Source organism: Meles meles, chromosome 15 (assembly GCF_922984935.1).
Source record: "Meles meles chromosome 15, mMelMel3.1 paternal haplotype, whole genome shotgun sequence".
NCBI classification, from domain to species: Eukaryota; Metazoa; Chordata; class Mammalia; order Carnivora; family Mustelidae; genus Meles; species Meles meles.
The window spans coordinates 41,019,243-41,038,991 of record NC_060080.1 but is presented as its reverse complement, the minus strand read 5'-3'; the positions used below and the strand labels follow the sequence as shown (position 1 = coordinate 41,038,991).

At 39.5% G+C, this 19,749-nt stretch overlaps 1 protein-coding gene across 1 annotated transcript in view; it reads left to right on the top strand.

Moving 5' to 3' along the window:
* The window catches only part of DNAH6 (dynein axonemal heavy chain 6), a 227,139-nt gene that overhangs the window by 148,497 nt on the left and 58,893 nt on the right, over positions 1 to 19,749 (top strand). Inside the window, exons 59-62 of the mRNA XM_045978683.1 lie at positions 3,748 to 3,927; positions 5,406 to 5,639; positions 10,258 to 10,393; positions 14,590 to 14,759. Coding sequence (XP_045834639.1) covers positions 3,748 to 3,927; positions 5,406 to 5,639; positions 10,258 to 10,393; positions 14,590 to 14,759 — 720 coding nt within the window. The remainder of the gene's footprint in view (positions 1 to 3,747; positions 3,928 to 5,405; positions 5,640 to 10,257; positions 10,394 to 14,589; positions 14,760 to 19,749) is intronic.

Sequence of the window (19,749 nt, the reverse complement as noted above, 5' to 3'; positions counted from 1 at the left end):
TCTCATTCAAACCATAACTTTAAAAGTATATTGGGAATACAGCCTAGAAAATGATTCTCATCCATTCATGAGAAACAGAAAGTCTCTTTGACATGGAGTACAGAAGGTTATGTTCTTTATCTTTCATTGACATCGAAAATGATACTTCTTTATAGCCTACAGTTCTTGAGATCTCAGTATTTAAATAATAATAAGTAATTCTGGGTCTCCCATTTCTTTTCTCTCTCCACTTGTTTGTCAGTCTCTTTATCCTCTTTCCATTCATTCTTCCTTGGTTTTTAGCTTCTGGAAGTTGATGGTTAACCCATTTATTATTATTATTCTTTATCAAAACTTTACATATGGGACACCTGGGTGGCACAGTCAGTTAAGCGTCCGACTCTTGGTTTCATCTCAGGTCATGATCTCGGTCGTGGGATTTGAGCCCCACACTGGGCTCCACACTTAGTGCTGAGTCTGCTTCAGATTCTCTCTCTCTCCCTCTGCTCCTCCTGCTCATGCTCACCAAATAAATAAACAAAGTTTTACATGCAAATTGCTTAAGGAATGAAATATTTGGGGCGCCTGGGGGGCTCAGTGGGTTAAAGCCTCTGCCTTTGGCTCAGCTCATGATCCCAGAGTCTTGGGATCAAGCCTCATATCGGACTCTCTGCTCAGCAGGGAGCTTGCTTCCCTTCTTCTCTCTCTGCCTGCCTCTCTGCCTACTTGTGATCTCTATCTGTCAAATAAATAAAATCTTTTAAAAAAAAGAATGAAATATTTGTATAAGGTTTGCGATAGCATTCCCTGCCTTCTCTCTGCCTACCACCACCACCACTACCACTAATGACTTCCTCCATAAAAACAACTATGTTCATCTTTTTTGTTTTGATTATTTGGGGTTTGACATCTTTTCTCTAAATCAGAGACTCATATTGCTACTTTCTGAGTTTTTCTTTTATACATTCACTGTTGTCTATACTTCTACCACTTACATACAGACATACACACACACACACACACACACACACACACACACACACACCCCCTTTCCATCCCCTAGCCTGCCACTGTACTCATATCCTGATTACAGTTAAACATCCAGTTTTTACCTTGCCTGGAAGTATGAAGATCTGGGTGCAAGTATTTTAGGGGGCTGAGGACAGGAGAAGAGTTAGGGTGTCAGCATCCATTGTGCATACATTTACCTAATCTCTCTGTTTTCATTATGGTACCTGGTCCTCAACTGTCCCTGTCTTCCTTCCACCAAAAAATCCTCTCTTTTAATTTCCCCAGGGATGAAACTTAAATTTTTCAGTCAGGGTGGGGAAAGGACATCCCCTGACTGGTGGGGAGATGACTTGGGAGTCTATCAACCAGTTCTTATTTTAGGCCCTTCCCACTTCTGGTGGGATGCCAGTAATTCTTAAGCCTTTGAAGGGGATGCTACTTTACACATTGGGTCACTTTTGGCTTTCTCCTTTGCTTTTTCCCCCTTTTTCAGCTTTGGAATCTATTTTCCTGGACCTGCTAAGTCATTACCACTCTACTCTCTGCTTTCCAGTTCTCAAAATTTTATTGATATTTCCTCTTCCATTCTTCCTATCTTTGTGGGTTTGCACTGTTTTTAAAAATCCCTTTACTATAATTGTATCATGGTGTCAGTAGGGCATAAGATAGATAACATGTGTTCTGACTGCCTTCTTTCTCTGTAAGTGGGTTTCGGTGTCTGCAGGTAGTTGCCTTAAAGATATCCTTTCTAGGGGCGCCTGGGTGGCTCAGTGGATTAAGCCGCTGCCTTCGGCTCAGGTCATGATCTCAGGGTCCTGGGATCGAGTCCCGCATCAGGCTCTCTGCTCAGCGGAGGGCCTGCTTCCCTTCCTCTCTCTCTGCCTGCCTCTCTTGTGATTTCTCTCTATCAAATAAATAAATAAATAAATCTTAAAAAAAAAAAAAAGATATCCTTTCTATCAGGTGGAGATAGGACTGATTATTCCTGGCCTGTATTTCCTGCCACTTCCTGCCTATACTTTGTACTCCCTTAAACTCCCAGAGCCCTCATTTTATTATTATTTTTTAAAATTATCTCTACCCCCAAAGTGGGGCTTGAACCCACAGCCCTGAAATCAAGAACCACATGCTCCTCTAAGCCTGACAGGTGCCCTCATTTTAAAATATATGTCATATTCCCTAATCATTGCTGAGGTCTCAAGTCTCTTGGGCATAATATCTATAAGTAGTTACTAAGCTCAACTGAGATAGATAGTCTAATGTTCTCTGGCAAAAAGAAGAAAGTCGTCCACTTTACTTTTCTCTTTAGCCCTGGATTCTTCATTATCAGGGACTTGGGGGTCCTCCAAAGAATAAAGAATTGTTTGCAGGTGGGTCTCCTTGGTCCAACTACTCCCATATCAACTTCCTTTTTCCTACTCATATGTAAATGCTTTAGTTGTGTCCAGTATTGAGACTGAGGTCTTCCACTCAACTCTACCCTTTTTTGTCCCCTTAGGCTTCTATGTGATCAATACAGAGAGTTTGAGCCTTTGATTTCCTGGAAAATTCTCTTGAGTCCCCCCCTTCCCCCTCTTGGAGGACAAGGATTGACAGTCTAGAACTTAGCCACTAGCCACATGGGGCTATTGAGCACCTGAAATGTGGCTAGTCTGAATTAAGATATGTTGTTAGTGTAAAATACACACCAGATTTCAAAGACTTAATCCAAAAAAAAAGCTAAAAATCTCACTAATTTTAAATGGATTATATCCTAATATAAAAAACATATATTGGATTCTATTGGGCTGAATAAAATTATTAAAATTAACCTCACTTGTTTACTTTCAATAAACTTAGAAAAGATAGAACTATATATGTGGCTCACATTATGTTTCTACTGGGCAGTAGGGTGTAGACAAAAAGCTTGTTCAGACCTCCTTTGAGCTCTCCTTTCAATAGAGCCCATACTGAACAGCAGTTCCCACAGTGATTTTTCATGGCCCCTGCTCTGGAACCTTTGACTCTCTAGAAATATTCCCAACCCAGAAATATCCACAGCTGAAAGAAATGGGGGTTGGGGAGAGGACAGACAGGCAGCAATACAGAGAGACAAGGGAGCCAGAGAAGGGAACCTTAGAAAGCCCATTCGTCAAAGGCTCCCTAGAACCACTAACCAAAACCAGAAAACCAAAAGAACAGCAAAGACCTTGCAACTATCTCCAACAACTTAGCTTCATAACCCTTCACAACAACCCTTCACAAGCAACACCTGCTATCTACAGGTTGCCCTTTGTCTACACCCGGGAGCACTAGGGAAAGAAAGAGAATCTTAGTCTTCCTTGTTACTCCAGAATAGAATGTGATACCATTTCCTTGCACCCTCGCTTCATACCTTCCTCTTCGGTTATACGAACCCTGCATTATGTGAGCACTGCTCATGGGAACAACTGGGAGTGCTGTGTTAGTGCTTCCCTTCCAGACGTCACTCAGAGTCAAGTCTCAGGGAAGTGCTGCTCTTGCTTGTCAGGGCTTCTTGTGTCGCCTGTTCCTGTCTGCCTGTTCTATGTTCTGGAAGGAAAGAAGTGTCACTCAGTCAGAAGAAGGTCATGGAGTCCTGAGATTCAGTCATTCTATCTGGGGACCTCCTCATTATGATAATCGTTAATTCACTGTATCCTGATTTCTTTCCTAGACCTAACTGGATATACTCCAAAACTCCTACCATTTTCTTTTTAAAAGGAATCCTTAAGAACTTGTTTTCATATCTTTATTCAGATCACTTCTGGTGCCATTAAAGTCAGACTAAAGGAAGCCGAGTCCACTGAGATGATGATCAATGTTGCTCGTGAGAAGTACCGCCCAGTAGCCACTCAAGGCTCTGTCATGTACTTTGTTATTGCGAGCCTCTCAGAAATAGATCCTATGTACCAGTATTCATTAAAATATTTTAAACAGGTAAGTGTGTTTTTTTGTCAGTGAACTTTATTTCTTTGGCTTCCCTTTAAACCCCATTGAGTTACTTTTGCCTCAGACAGTTCATGAGTCTAGTTATCAAGTAAAACCCCCTAGGAGTTCAGACATTCCTGTTCAAGAGTGCCTCCATCTGCCATGTGTTCTCAGCACTCAGGTGCCCAGTATGCACAGAAAACTGCAGAGGAAGAAAAGAAAGATTTTCTTTTGGCTTCCTCTGCTAACTAGCTTATTGGTTTTCCTTCTTGCCTGCCTGCCTTTTTTCCTTTTAAGAGTCACAGTTCTGTGCTATTTGTTTATACCATCTCTATAGTAATCCAACTTCCTTTCCACTGTTAGATTTTTCTGTGCTGTATCTCAAGTCTCTGACAGCACTGACCGTAAGCAAATTGGTTTCTATATCTTTTATCCCCCAGAACTTTCTATACAATAGGCTATCCCAACCCCTCACCACACCTCCCCAACTTTTTTAGACAAATCGTACATGCCCTGCTCTCCTATCCTTGGTCCCTTCCCACTCCCCCCATATTACAGTGAGACTTTTGTTTTTTGCACGGTCTCTCTCCTTCATCTCATATTCACTGTTGAATCTCATCAGATTTCTCGTGAGTAGGATACTTTCACCTCCCCTTTGTGGCCGCAGTCCATCTCTCCCAAGAGCAAATGCAGTGTCACAAAGCTTCAGCAAACAGTGTCAATTTACCTGAAGATTTCCAGGAGAGACAGTGAGTTTGCATCACCCCTCATACAGCAGAACTTACCGAGTATCCCCAGTAGTGCACTCTGTTCACCACAAGGTTTCTCTCAGCTACCAGTGGTGTCAAGGTTCGCCATGTCTAATTTTGGCACTAAGCATCACATCTTCACGAGATTTTGAACTCCTCTGCTTCTTGTCAGGTTGTTAAAGAAAGCGCAATCCTCTTTTCTTCTAAGTGTGTTAAAAAACACCTCCATTTCCCTTTGTCAACCAAACTTTGGGGAGAATTAACAAGGGCTTTCCCTTAAATTGTGGAGAAAATTCTAGCACATTGGTCCCACAACCTAACAATGATCTTGGGGGAGAGCCAAGAAAAGCATATGACCTTACCTTGCTCTTACGTCTCTCACCCCAAAATGATAATCAAATCTGAGTTAAGGATATGAAAAAACCGGTGGTGCCGGCTCACCTCTATTTTCCTGTGTTCCGCCTCACAGCAGGATGATACTTTCTGAATATTGTCAAGAGTTCAGCAGTGGTTCATTTCTGAAAAAGGGGAGAGGAAAGGGAATGCAGAAAATAATTATCACTTATCAATCTGGGGATGAATTCTGTCATTTTCATAGTACAGTAGTCCTCTCCTGTGCTGCTATTTACCCACTGAATACAGGGCCTAGAAGCGAAGGAGTGAGGAGCAGGGATTTTTTTTTTCCTCCACAGAAATTGAATTAAATCAGAGACATTGATAGTGCTCTCTTTCCCACAGTTGTTCAACACAACAATTGAAACTTCTCTAAGGACAGATGATCTGCAGCAGCGCTTGGAAATACTGCTGGAACAAACTCTTCTAACCGCTTATGTCAATGTTTCGAGAGGACTTTTTGAACAACATAAGCTCATCTATAGCTTTATGCTCTGTGTTGAGATCATGCGTCAGCAAGAAAACTTAACTGATGCTGAATGGAATTTCTTTCTCCGGGGTTCTGCAGGATTAGAAAAGGTACCTATCTCAAGTTTGGATTGTAAATGTTATTCTAGATAGGGCCCACAAGCACCTACCAGTGGTCTGCAGTGGCTGAAGGTGATACATTTGGCCGTGTGGCCCGGCGGGGCAGGTTCTGGGGGCCTAAGGGCCAGGCTGTCACTTAGCTCCATCTCCAGTAGCTGGGCAAGGTCAGTAAATGTAGCCTCTTTAGGCAGCACTGTCCTCGCCTATACAGAAAGGATGTCGGGAGTAACCAATGGGCTAGTAGATGTGAGCATGTTTTGAAAAGTTGACCATCTTACAAATATGAAGACTTAAAATTCAATCAATGTTGTAATTCACAGACTTGGCAATACTGTTTGGGAGATCATGACTCCCTCTTGCCTGGACACATCTTTCATTATAAAGCGCAGGAACTAAAATGACTGAACTGCCGCCTTCTGGAATACTGTAACACGAGCTCTCCTGCAGTTTCCTGCTTTGTGTTCATCCTTTTGTCGAACTTGTCCCAGCCGCTTAAACTAGTCTACCTCACCCACACACCACAAATCAGGTAGCCCACAGAAGTGAGCAACAGCCCCCCCCCAACTCTTACCTACAGTTCCAGCTTACCCCACTCTAGATGCCCATCTTGAGCCCCGTCTTCGGTCTTTGCAGATGCCACTATTTGAGCCTCTGCATATCACTGAGAGGTTGGACATCATGCATTTTTTATTTGACTCTCAGTGCCCTATGTTCCCAGGACAGGCCCAGACAGGGCCTCTCCACCAGACATCCTTCCTTCCCAATCCCCACCCATCTTGCACACGTGCATATTCTATTAATCCTTGCTTAAAGCAATCTTAACTTCATAATCACAATTCACACTTCAAAGGGCTTGCTATGTGTTTTTTAAATTTTATTAAAAAATTTTTATTTATTTATTTGATGGACAGATCACAAGAAGGCAGAGAGAGAGAGAGAGAGAGGAGGAAGCAGGCTCCCCGCTGAGCAGAGAGCCCTATGCGAGGCTTGATCCTAGGACACTGGGATCATGACCTGAGCTGAAGGCAGAGGTTTTAACCCACTGAGCCACCCAGGTGCCCCTTGCTATGTGTTTAATAGAGTTTAACAGCTCATTTATCTCTCTCAGTATTCTTCTTTTGTGAGTTCCTAATTTTATCTCTAGCCTGCAGATAGACTATTAGGCACAGAGATTAAATAACTTTTCATGTTCCCATACTTAATAGGGTTTGGAGCCAGTGCTGGAACCCTCAAGTCAGTCTGTAGAGCCTGCCTCGTACCCGCTTCACTCTGTTGCTGACTATTAGTGGGTCACTCAGCCAGGTTCTTCCCAGTGCTTTATCATCCTACAGCATTCTGTTAACAGCCTTATTTACAGTTTTCTCAAGCAGATGCTTGAAGATATTAAAGAACTTTCCAGAATCAGATAACTAACGCATGACAGAAACTGATTCAAACCTGAGTTTCCAAAGCCCGTGTCCATTCCAGTACTACCTGCTACTTCTCGTGAATCACATATTTTGAAAAGAAATGTAAAATATGTTTTAAATATCATCAAACAGAAAGTCAGAAATCATCTTAAGATACTTCTCAAATTTTTATTAAACCTTCTTTTCTTCTATCACAAGGAAACTGGAATGATTCTTGGCTAGTTTTTTTTATAAATATGTTTGGAAGGTATCTTTTATTTGTTACTTTATTTAGTTATTAATATCTTAATACTAGTATTTTCCATTTTTATCCTAATGCTACATAGCAACAGAATCAACAGAATAGAAAAGCAAACTGCGTGATCATCTTAGTAGACACAGAAAAAACATTTGACAAAATCCGACACCTTTTCATCATAAAAACACGCAACAAACTATAAGTAGAAGAGAATTCCCTCAGCTAGATAAAGGGCACGGACACAAATCCACAGTGACAACATATTTAGTGGTGAAAGCCTGGGTGCATTCTCTGTAGGATCAGAAACAAGACTAGCATGTCTGTTCTAACCATTTCTTTTCACCATTGCACTGGAGATCCTTGCTAGCTCAATTAGGCAAGAGAATGAAATAAAAGACATCCAGATGAGACAGGAAGAAGTATCTCTATTTGCAGAGGACAAGATTTTGTATATAGAAAATACTAAGGGACCTACTAAAAAATAATTGAAGTATTAGAATTAGTAAATGAGTTCAGCAAGTTTGCAGTATACAAGATCATTATACAAAATTAATTTGTATTTCTCACAGATGCTTTCAAGGGACAATATGAAAATGCAATTAAGAAAAAAATCCATTTACAATGGCAGTAGAAAGAATGAAATACATAGAAAGAAATTTAACAAAAGAAGCTCAAACTTATACTCTGAAAACTACAAAACATGTTGAAAGATATTTGAGGACCTAAATAAGTGGGGGGAAAAAATCCCACAAACATGGATTAGAGGCTTAGTACTGTTAGGATGGCAATACTGCCTGAAGTGATCTATAGACTCGGTGAAATCCCCATCAGAATCCCAGCTGACTTCTTTGTAGAAATCAGCGAGTTTAACGTTCATATGGAATAGCAAAGAATCCAGATCCCAAAGCTCACTACAAAGCAGCAATTATCAGGACCGTATGATACTAGCACAAAGACAAATGGATAAATGAAATCAAATATGAAAGTCTAGAAATAAAAGCATGTGTCTATAGTCAACCAATTTTTGATAAGGTTGCCAAGACAATTCATTACAAATGGTGTGGGCCAGCTGGGCCACATGCAAAACAGTAAAACTAGATCCTTATATCACACCATATATAATTTAAAATATATCAAAAGCTTAAATATAAGAGCTAAAGCTCTTGTTAGAGCACATGGGAAGAAGTGTTCATGACTGCGTGTTTCACAATGGATCCTTAGATATGATACCAAAAGCATGAGCAACAAAGGAAAAAAGTAGGTAAAGTGGACTTTATAAAAAATAAACATGCTTTTGTTTTAAAGAAACCTTAAGAAAATGAAAAGGCAATGCACAGAATGGGAGAAAATATTTGCAAATCATATCTGAGAAAGGATTTGTATAAGAAACATCTAAAGAACACACACCACAATAAAAAGACAAATGACCCAATTTAAAAATAAAGCACCTGTAAAAATATTTCTCCAAAGAAGATACACATAAGCACATGAAAAGATGTTCAACATCATTATTCATCAGGGAAATGCAAATCAAACCTTAAGGAAATAGCATTCATCCCTACGAAAATGGCTAGAATCAAAAAGATAATAACCAGTGTTGGTGAGGATGTGGAGAAATCAGTCCCATCATAAACTGCTGACTAGAGCAAACAATGCTGCAGCTACTTTGGAAAATGGTCTGGCAGCTCCTCAAGCAAAATACAGAATTTCTATATCACCCAGCAATTCAGCTCCCAGGTGTGTATCAGAGAGAAATGAAAACATGTCCACACAAAAAATTTGGACATGAATATCCTAGCAGCATTATTCATAGTAACCAACAAGGTGGAAACAACCCCAGTGTCCGTCAACTGATGAGTGACTAAACAAAATGTTGTCTACTCATCACAACAGAATATTATTCAACCATAAAGAGGAATGAAGTACTGATACGTATCGTAACATGAGTAAACCTTCAAAACATTAAACTAAACAAAAACAGGCAGTCACAAAAGACCACGTATTATGAAATTTGAACTATATGGCGTTTCCAGAACAGACACATCTGTAGAGACAGAAAGCAGTTTAGTAGTTGTTTAGGCTGGGGCCATGGGAAGATGGGAGGATAGTAGCTAAAGAATACCTGGGGTTTTTTTGAGGAGAGGAAATGTTCTAAAATTCACTGTAGTGATGGTTGCACCAGTCTATGAATTTACTAAAAGACACTGGATTGTATGCTTTAAATGGATGAACTACATGGTATGTGAATTGTATCTCAGTAAATCTACTTAAAAATGTATAGAACCTCAGCCAAATATTCAGGAAATTTTCAAAGGATTAGTTTCAGCCTGTGATCCCAGCTGTTTCTCTCTTTTAAAACTGTTCACCTACATGAAAGTGCTCCATGGAATAGTGCCATGAAGCTAGTCTTTATGGGAAAAAAACACAGAAGACTGTCTGGAGGGTGGGAAAAGACTGGTGTGATGAGTTGGGGCACAGGCTAGAAGTCGACTTCACACATTTAATGTTAACCCTTCACCAGATGAACTGCTTTCTGCAAACGTCAACCTGGAAAGCCTTCACCAGCTGCACTTCTGAGCAAAGGTCTACAGGTAGAACTGATTCAACATCCTTTCTGTCTCACCCCATCTAGTTCCTTGTCCTAGGCAAAGTTTTTTTTTTTTTAAAGATTTTATTTATTTGACAGAGATCACAAGTAGGCAGAGAGGCAGGCAGAGAGAGAGGAGGAGGAAGCAGGCTCCCCGCTGAGCAGAAAGCCTTATGCAGGGCTCGATCCCAGGACCCTGGGATCATGACCCGAGCCGAAGGCAGAGGCTTTAACCCACTGAGCCACCCAGGTGCCCCGGCAAATAGTTATTTTTAACATGCTGTTGGAGCTTGCTTTTTCACCAAGACAAGGAGAAAACCTATTTTGTGGCTGTCTTTGTGAATTATTACTCATTTTCTTTCTGTCTTCTAATAGGAACGCCCACCCAGGCCTGAAGTTCCCTGGCTGCATCCTGCCATGTGGTTTGCGTGCTGTGACTTAGAAGAATTGTTTGGAGTTTTTGAAGGACTCACACAATATATACTGTTACATCCTATTTCTATACAAATAGGTAATATGTCAAAAAGGATCTGCTATGGGGAGTTGTAAACAAGCTCGTAAATCCTAACTTTGGTGTCTCCCTTAACCTCTTCTGCTATATCAATATTTTTCACTAGGAAATTTCTTCATTAGTAAGAAAATGTGAACTACTTGCTTTCCCAGTTGAATGCCTGAGTTGAATGCTTGGCCCATGAATTTCCAAGATTTTATATTTACTGTTATCTTCATTTTAAGGGGATATACTTACCTCAAAGAATTACCTTAGCTGCATCCCATAGGTTTTCTGGTTGTTGTTTTGTTTTTTAACTTTTCACTGAAGGATTACATACATATGGAAAAGCACGCAAATCAAAATGGTACAACTTGGGGCATCTGGGTGGCTCAGCTGTTTAAGTGTCCAACTCGATCTCAGTTTATGAGCCACCACCCAAATCAGAAACTAGAATAGTACCAGTCTCCCAGAATCCTCTCCATCACAGGACCCTTCTCCTCTTCCCCAGAGGTAGTGCTCTGTATTATAACATTCTATGTTAATTTTCCCCCAAAATTTTAATATGTAGCCCTGTCAGTTCTAAAAGTGCACTTTTTAGTTTGAAAACACTTAGGATTTGGGGGAACTATCTTTTTATTGTTTATAATTTAATTATGTCATGGAAATTATACTCATGGTTTGTGTGAAATGGATTCTTTTTAATTTTTTTAAGGTTTTATTTGTCAGAGAGAGAGAACTTGTATGCAAGCACAAGCAGGGAGACTGATAGACAGAGGGAGAAGCAGGCTCCCTGCTGAGCAGGAAGTCTGATGCAGGACTCAGTCCCAGGACCCTGAGATCATGACCTGAGCTGAAGGCAGATGCTTAACCCACTGAGCTACCCAGGCGTCTCTCTTTGTAATTTATTTAGATTTCAGTCTTCATAAAATGTTCCATGTGTGTTTTCTTAAAAAGAAGATCCCATCGGGGCGCCTGGGTGGCTCACTGGGTTAAAGCCTCTGCCTTCAGCTCAGGTCATGATCCCAGGGTCCTAGGATCGAGCCCCACATCAGACTCTCTGCTCTGCAGGGAGCCTGCTTCCTCCTCTCTCTCTCTCTGCCTGCCTCTCTGCCTAGTTGTGATGTCTCTCTGTCAAATAAATAAAATATATATAAAAAAAAAAAGAAGATCCCATATGTGACCTTTAGCCCAAACTTATTGTGGTATTTATTTTATTAATGTTTTTTATACTTGATCTGTCAGTTTCTAAGAGAGGTATCAAGGTATACAACTATGATTGCCAACTTCTCTTTGAAATTCCAAAATTTTTCCCATCATAACCTGTGAAACTATGCTATTCAGTATAAATCGGCTTAGGATTATTATCTTCCAGTAAATTATTCTTTTTTTATTAAATAATATTCCTCCAGGTACACCTGGGTGGCTCAGTTGGTTAAGTGTTCAACTCTGTTGTCATTCATGAGATCATGCCCCATGTTGGGCTCCACGGTTAGTGTGGGGTCTGTTTGAAGATTTTCTCTCTCTGCCTCTGCCCCATTCAAATAAATAAATTTTTTTAAAATAACTAAATAATACTCCTCTTTAGTTATTTTTTGCCTTAAAATATATTTTCTAATATTAATTTAATTACAGCACAATCTCTTAGTTAGTTTTCCCCCTCTATGTATCTCCATACTCTTTATTTTTTTTAACTCTTTTGTGTGATTAGCATGTTTTTGGTATATCTTTAGTGGAATTTTGTTGTTTTGAACAGTGCAAGAGTCTCTCTTTAGAGACTCTTTTTTAAACAGGAAAGTTTTAATTCAGTATTTATTAGAGTTATTGATCCACTTCAGGGGCTCTCAACTGGGAAAGGTTTTTGTCTCCCAGGGGACATTTGGCAGTGTCTGGACATTATGGTCTGGGTGGTAGTCCTGGCATCTCAGAGGTAGAAACCAAGGATGTGGCTAAACATCCTGCAACGCTAGAGCAATCCTCCAGAACAGATAAGCACTTGGCCCCAAATGCCCATTGTAGTGAGACTGAGAAGCCCCAATCTATATGGGCTTACTTTTATCTTATTTTGTGGAGATTTTTTTTCTTGGCAGCCTTTGTCTTTGCTTCATTTTTTCTTTCTTCTTTCTGGCCTTCAGGTGGCTTCTCCATTCTTTTATTTACCCCATAGTTATTTGAAGTTCTGTGTTCTAGTTCTAGTCTTATACTTGTAATATGAATATTTATTCAACCAGTAAGTGTGGTGATTTAAAGTCTACATGGACCAGAATTTCTAGGATCCAAATATACTTGTTTGATTTCTAAATAAAGACTAGAAAAAATGAAATGCTTTTCAATAAATTCATCAAATAGAAATGGTGTTTCTATGTTGTGGACTGGTTAAACAAGGCAGCTAGAGATAGAGGTAGAAGACAAAAAGAAAACCACTTGATAGGAGAAACCTAGAGATGACCAGTTAGGGACTGAACCAAAGCAGAAAATGCTAATTAGAGCCTCCGAAACACAAAGGCAAAGAAAGAAGGAATGGAGGGGCAGGATGGAGGCCAGAAGGCAAAGTAATTCTGGAAACAACTCATAATATCTGGACAAAAGGAACCAGGTGTTGTCCCTGTCAGTTGGGACTAAAATTTCAGCTATTCATAACAATTTTCCTGCTTGAAATTTGTTAAATTTCAGGGTTTATTCTGGAAATCCTGCACAATTGTGAATGTTTGTACGTGTGTGTGGTAGGATGGCTTGTGTTCTAAAAGTGAGCTCTAGATCTTTGCAGGTGACCTTAGATACCTTTAATAATTAATTCCAATGTCATTCTTGTCTTCAAAAGCTTCCTAATTACCTTAATCTTTTGTCTTTGATGTTTCTAAGTGCTTCATGTCCTATTGAGTTATTTAAAATATATTCTCTTATCCTCTCTCATTAGCCAGAATCCTAGAGATTATACAATAAATATGAGAACCTCCAGAAAAAGAAGTCTTTTTAGAAGAGATGGTTCTACTCTCTGGTCCTCAGAATACCACCACAGCGATCATGTGCTGTGCCCTGTGGTCTTGTACCGTGTAACTGTCTGTATTCCATATAGAAACTAGAAGTCTCACAGAAGTGCACACTCCTCCAGGGCCATGGGCTCAACTGTCACTACATTTCTAACTGTCACCTCTTCAGTTGCCATTATTAGACCCTCAGAGGAGAACCCCAGTAGGGACCAGCTGGAGAAAATGGTTTTCTAGCTTGAAATTCAAGCCTCACTGGGATCCTAAACCTCATGTGAGGTCCACTTCTTATAAGTATTCCGTGGGGAGAGGGAGCAACATATTCCATTTACTGGGGCATAAAGTTGTATATATGTCCATTTATTCATATTATTTATATTGTACAAATTATATCTGCCAGAGTTTTCAGTTTGCTTCCTCTGTCATGGGCTGATAATTGTGTATTATTTCTAACCACTACTAACTATGTTTTGTATTTTCCCTCTACCACCAGCAGTGATTGCTTGATGTATTTTTACACTATTATCTGACACATATAGGTTTGTTTTATTGTTTTTATTATGGGGTTTGCATTTTAATTAACTTAACCTATTTCATCCCATTTTAATTATATTTGCCTTGAATATTGGAACATTAGTTCTTTTTTTTTTTTTTAAAGATTTTATTTATTTATTTGACAGAGAGAGATCACAAGTAGGCAGAGAGGCAGGCAGAGAGAGAGGAGGAAGCAGGCTCCCTGTGGAGCAGAGAGCCCGATGCGGGGCTCGATCCCAGGACCCTGAGATCATGACCTGAGCCGAAGGCAGCGGCTCAATCCACTGAGCCACCCAGGCGCCCCTTATATTTGCCTTGAATTCTAATTTATTCATGGTTACTCTTACCACTTCAGTTTTCTTTCTGCTCACATTTGATTAATGTGTCTTTATGCATCTTTTTATTTTTAACCTCTTTGTTTATTTTGTTTTTTTGTTTTAGCTTTGGTTTTTGTAAGCGGTTTGCTGTTGAATTTGTTTTCTGACCCAATTTTAAATTCTTTTTAATTAGGTTGGGTAGGGGGGATTAATACATTTACATTTAGTAAATAGTAGATAGTAAATGTAGAATTTTAGATAGTAAATGTATTTAGATTTAGATAGTAAATGTAGAGATTTTTAAATTACCAAATAAATTTATTTAATTTCAAAGTCAAACCAATTCTAATTAAAGTATCTTTTTAAATTGTGTTTCCAGGATCTTTTGAGACTTACATTAACCCAGCTGAATGGGAAGGCTATTCTAAAATGAAGGCGAAAGAGGAACTTATGACACAAGAAAAAGAGAGCAAAAGCCATAATTCTTGGCATCCAGTATTAAGTTCTTTCCAAAAGCTAATTCTCATCAAATGTTGTAAAGAAGAGAAGGTAAGATCTTTTTTTTTTTAATTAAAGGACTATGTTATAGTTATTCCTGCTAATGTTCATCAACCAATTATGATTCATAACTGATTAGATTTATTTGTTTAGAGAGTAACAATGGTCAAGTTTGGGAGAAGGTCCTAAGAAATAGAGACTCTGTGTTATTAATAGAACATAGTGTTTTATACAGAAAATGAAGAAAGAAAAGGCTAGAGAGCCAGCCAGGAACCTGGTTATCCTTTCCTAGCATGCACCACTAAGGATTTGTGCTCTCCAGAGAGGACAGTGGTCTGAAGGGGGCGGGGGTGGGCATTAGCAGGGAATTGATGGGCCTTTCAGATCTTCGCAACAATGGAAAGAAGTCATTTGAAGAGAACAAAACCATAGTCACCAAGGCCAGTTTGAAGATTGTTGGACTGGTCTCTACAAGAAATTATAGCAGCCTGAATTAGGATAGAGGTAGTAGGTTGAAGAGATGGAGAAGAATGTGGAGATTAGACAATTGGTATGGCTCCCAATATCTGCTTGGGTGCCATAGGGGATAGCTGCATCAACAACTAAGCAAATGTGAAAGGAGAAGCATGTCACAGAAAGATGTCACTGAGTCTGCCCTACCTGCCAGTTATCAGAGTATATAGCAGTTTAGAGACCAATTAATATGTAGGTAGGAAACTCGAGAGAGAAATATAGGCTATAAATAGAGAGTTGGGGAGTCATCAGCATTGAGCTGGGAATTAAAATCATGGGAGTTGTTAGAATCACATAGGAAGAATGCATAATAAAATAAGAGGACAGGTGAACAAAGGATGAAACCCTGAGGAGCACCAACTTTTAAAGGGCAGAAAGAAAGGATGAAAAGGAATGGTCATCAGGGCAAAAAGAACACTAGGAGAAAAAAGTGACATGGAAACCAAGGAGGTATAAAGTTTCAGTACAGCCTAAGTTATCAATAGAATGAATGAATCATTGCAGACAATTCCAGTTTTTGTATATAATTCCTGATGTCTCTGATGATAATTCTAGTGATGAGTTTCAGGAGACACTGGAGAAAAATGATGGTTGTTCCTATGAGAAATGAGAAGGGGAAAACTAACTGAAGAAAGCATAAGCATAATTGGGAGACACTGATACTCTGTTGAAGGATTTTCTGCCTTCTCTGTAGGAACACATAAGTTGTGGGGTTGGCCTGAGCCACAGGTGATTGCAACAGAAGAAAAGAGGAGGTAGGGATGCAATTGAGACTGTTGTTTAAAGTAGTACTAGAAAGAAAGGGCTTCTAGACTGGGAGAAAAGGAAAAACCTTGAAGTTTCTTTGGGAGCAGATGCAGTTGGACAGAGGTGTAGCTAGAAGAACAGGAGAGTTGTGACCAACATTGAGTGAAAATTTCTAATGCATACTTCGAGTGATGACAATATCGTGAGGGTGACTGAGGAAGAGGAGAAATGGTGTGTCCTGGAGTTAGAGGTCAAGAAACTGTGAGGGTAGGGAGTTGGATGGCCACGTGACCCCCAATGAGATGGTGGCAAGACAGTGCTTGGGACACAGTTGAGAAATCACTGGAATAGATATGTAATGGAAAGTAAGGCTATGACTCAGGTGGAAAATCTTCAGTGACTATGGGACAGTGGCTACCAGACTAGATGCTGACAAAAGATGAAAGGATGCTTAAGTAACAAGAGCCCCCAAAGAAGGAGGAGTTATAAAGATTAAGACATTGAGGCTAGGAAATTCTAGACTCTAAGAAAATTTGCCAGACGTGCAGTCTAGCTTCTTCAACAGCAACACATTTTGTCTGTTTGTTGGTTTGTTTTTGCAAGGGGGAAAAGGAGACGAAGGATGAAACTTAATAGCTCCAAAGAGACTTAGACAAACCAATTGATATCTACTTATAAATTTTATTTAGATCCTGATTTAAATATACTATATTTAAACACACACACAGGCATTTATAGTTTCATTAGGAGAAGGTAAACACTGACTAGATATTTGGTGATGTTAAGGAATTATTAATTATTTAGATGTCATTATGGTACCATGGTTATATGTTTTCTAAAGAGTCCTTATACTATAGGGACATATGTTGAGGATGAGATAATATGACACATGAGATTTGCTTCAAAAAAATCCTAAGGAGTGGGGGAGTAGGTGGGTATATCAATGAAACAAGATTGGCCTTTTCTTAGCAAATATTAAAACTGGGTAAAACATCAAATTCATTAATCTCTGACTTTATATGTACCTGAAATTTTCACAATAAGAAAAAATTACATTCTTGAACACCAGGGCTCTCATAAAATGTCCCAGGATGGTTCTGTAAACGTGATCAAATCCACAAATGACAGATACAGTCATACTAAATTCACAGAGGATTAACTGAAAATTCTTATTAATACATTCAACCAAAGACCTTCCTTGTATTATACTACCAAATAAAACTTGCTATATAAATCAACATGGAGGAGTCTGGAATTTGGATTAGGTTTCAGAAATGAAGAGCTAGATATGGACTCCAAAGAGGACAGGGACCAGAATCAGTCAAGAACACCAACAAAGTCACCCTGAAGAAAAGAGCCAAGCATGACAATGTTATCCCAGCTACACCTACTCTCAAACAGATACACTGATCAACGCATTTGGGAACAACCCTTACCATGGTACTGATTCCAGAGAATGACTTGCTAAATAAATTGGGGTTCCAGAGTAAAGAATGCAAGTTCTAAAGATCTGGATTCCCCGGCCCAGAGAAAAAGAAAATCTGAGAAAGCCTTAGAACAAGGACAAAACCAGATATAAGATCTGTACAATGAGAGACTGTTGTTCCCAGGTCTTTTATAAGCAGAGCCCATTGGGTATCCAGTGTTTCTAAATGGCAGAATCATTTGCTCCTTTGGGAGAAAGAGGATGTTCCAGCACAGTGGCTTGTGTGAAATACTGCAGGCTTGCATAAAACTCAACCTCCTTCAGAAATAGTATGTTTGGACCTACTGATGAAACTTCATTTCAAAAAACTCTTAAGTAAGTGCCTGGGTGGCTCAGTTGGTTGAGTATCTGACTCTTTTGTTTTGTTTAATTTATTTGACAGACAGAGATCACAAGTAGGCAGAGAGGCAGTTGGAGAGAGAGGAGGAAGCAGGCTCCCTGCCAAGCAGAGAGCCCGATGCAGGGCTCGATCTCAGGACCTGAGATCATGACCCGAGCCGAAGGCAGAGGCCTTAACCCACTGAGCCACCCAGGCGCCCAAGTATCTGACTCTTAATCTCAGCTCAGGTCTTGATCTATGGGTTGTGAGTTCAAGCTCTACATCGGACTCCATGCTGGTCCTGGAGTCTACTTTAAAAAACTTAAACTAAAATGAAAACCAGTAAAGTTTTGAGTAAGTAAAACTTACTTAAGTAAACCAGGTGGTAGAGTCATTAGAACTGCAACAGGAAGCAAAATGCCTGTCATTCCAACAATTCTTTCTTTGGCATCAGCCCTAAGAATGGTTCAGGACAAGGTTATTAGAAATTTGAACTAGAAAGAGAAAAAAAAGAAATTATCATTTACATCAGAGATGAATAAAGATTTCCTGATAGACAATAATTCATCACCACACCAAAGCTAAGAAAGGTCCTATATACCAGTGTTCTCAAACTTTGGTGTGCATCAGAATCATCTAGAGGGCTTCGTAAAGCACAGAGACCTGGGATCCACTTCCCAGAGTTTCTGATTCAGCAAGTCTGGGCAACAGGCTAAAAATCTGCATTTCTAATAGTTTCCCACATGATGCTGATGCTGATCCAGAAACCATATTTTGTGAACCCCTCCTTAATGTGATTAAACATATATAAAGAGAAACTATCATGCTCAAAGCAGATGAACGAGGACATCAAGACACATCACGCCCAGCATTGTTGATTTCCAAGGCTAAATCTACTGAGAACCCTAACCTTAAGAGTCCTGGTATTTCCGTCCAGGCTTCCTCTACCTTGGGAAGGTGGCAGTCTCTTTGAGAGCCAGGTTTTTCCCTGTTGAAACCACAGTGTAGACAGTCACCCAGGATGAAATCTTCTCAGAGCAACAATTGCACAGCTTTTCCAATTTGAGAAACACCAGTTATAAGAATGCAATTTCACTTATGCACTATATGCTTAAAATGGTTAAGATGCTAAATTTTATATCTATTTTACCACAATTAAAAAAAAAAAGAACTTGGGTGTGATAAGAAGTGTGAACACTTGTGTTCTAATATAACACACGATGTGGCAGCCACCCCAGGTCTTTACCCTTAATCTAATATACTCTAACTTAAATGAGGTTTGGCCACTCAGGAAGGATGAACACGGGGTCATTATTCCCAAATGTTTAAAGCTGACCTTCTTGTCACAATGAAAGCAATAGAGGATTCTCAAACGCAGAGTCTCTCAAGAGTGAATTTGTATGCTATCGGCCCATCAGTACCTTCAAAACAGTATTCACCTGAATTTAAAAATTCCCTATGGATTCTGATAGGGAAGAGGAACTAAAAAAAAATGCTCTGGAGGCCGCAGCCAAAGCCTGTCAAGGATCAAACAACAGGCCACAAAAACGGTTCTAAGCAAGATGTAATGGAGTCACATAGGTCAGAATTGGAAAACTAAATTTAAAAAGAAAGTGAGAGGACCCCCTAGCAAAGGACTTGGTGATAAAGAGAAAAGAGACTAGAAAGTCTCTGATCCTGCAGCCAGACATGGGATTTTCAGAGGGTAGCCTTCAAGAAATGCCTAACTCCCTAGACCCTAGCTGTGGGAAGAAGTATTTCTCCAACTTTGTGAGTTCAAAAACATTTCATGAGTGCGTCACCACTTTTATATGTACATAACAGCCCTAAGAAATAAATCACTGGTGCTTTGTACATTGTTATTTACAATAAACTCTAAGCAATTTTTGTCAAAGTAAAAAGCAAATAAATAGATCATACTATCAAAAATATTTTTCAAAATAATAATGAGAAACTGCTGTTGAAATTACATTTAG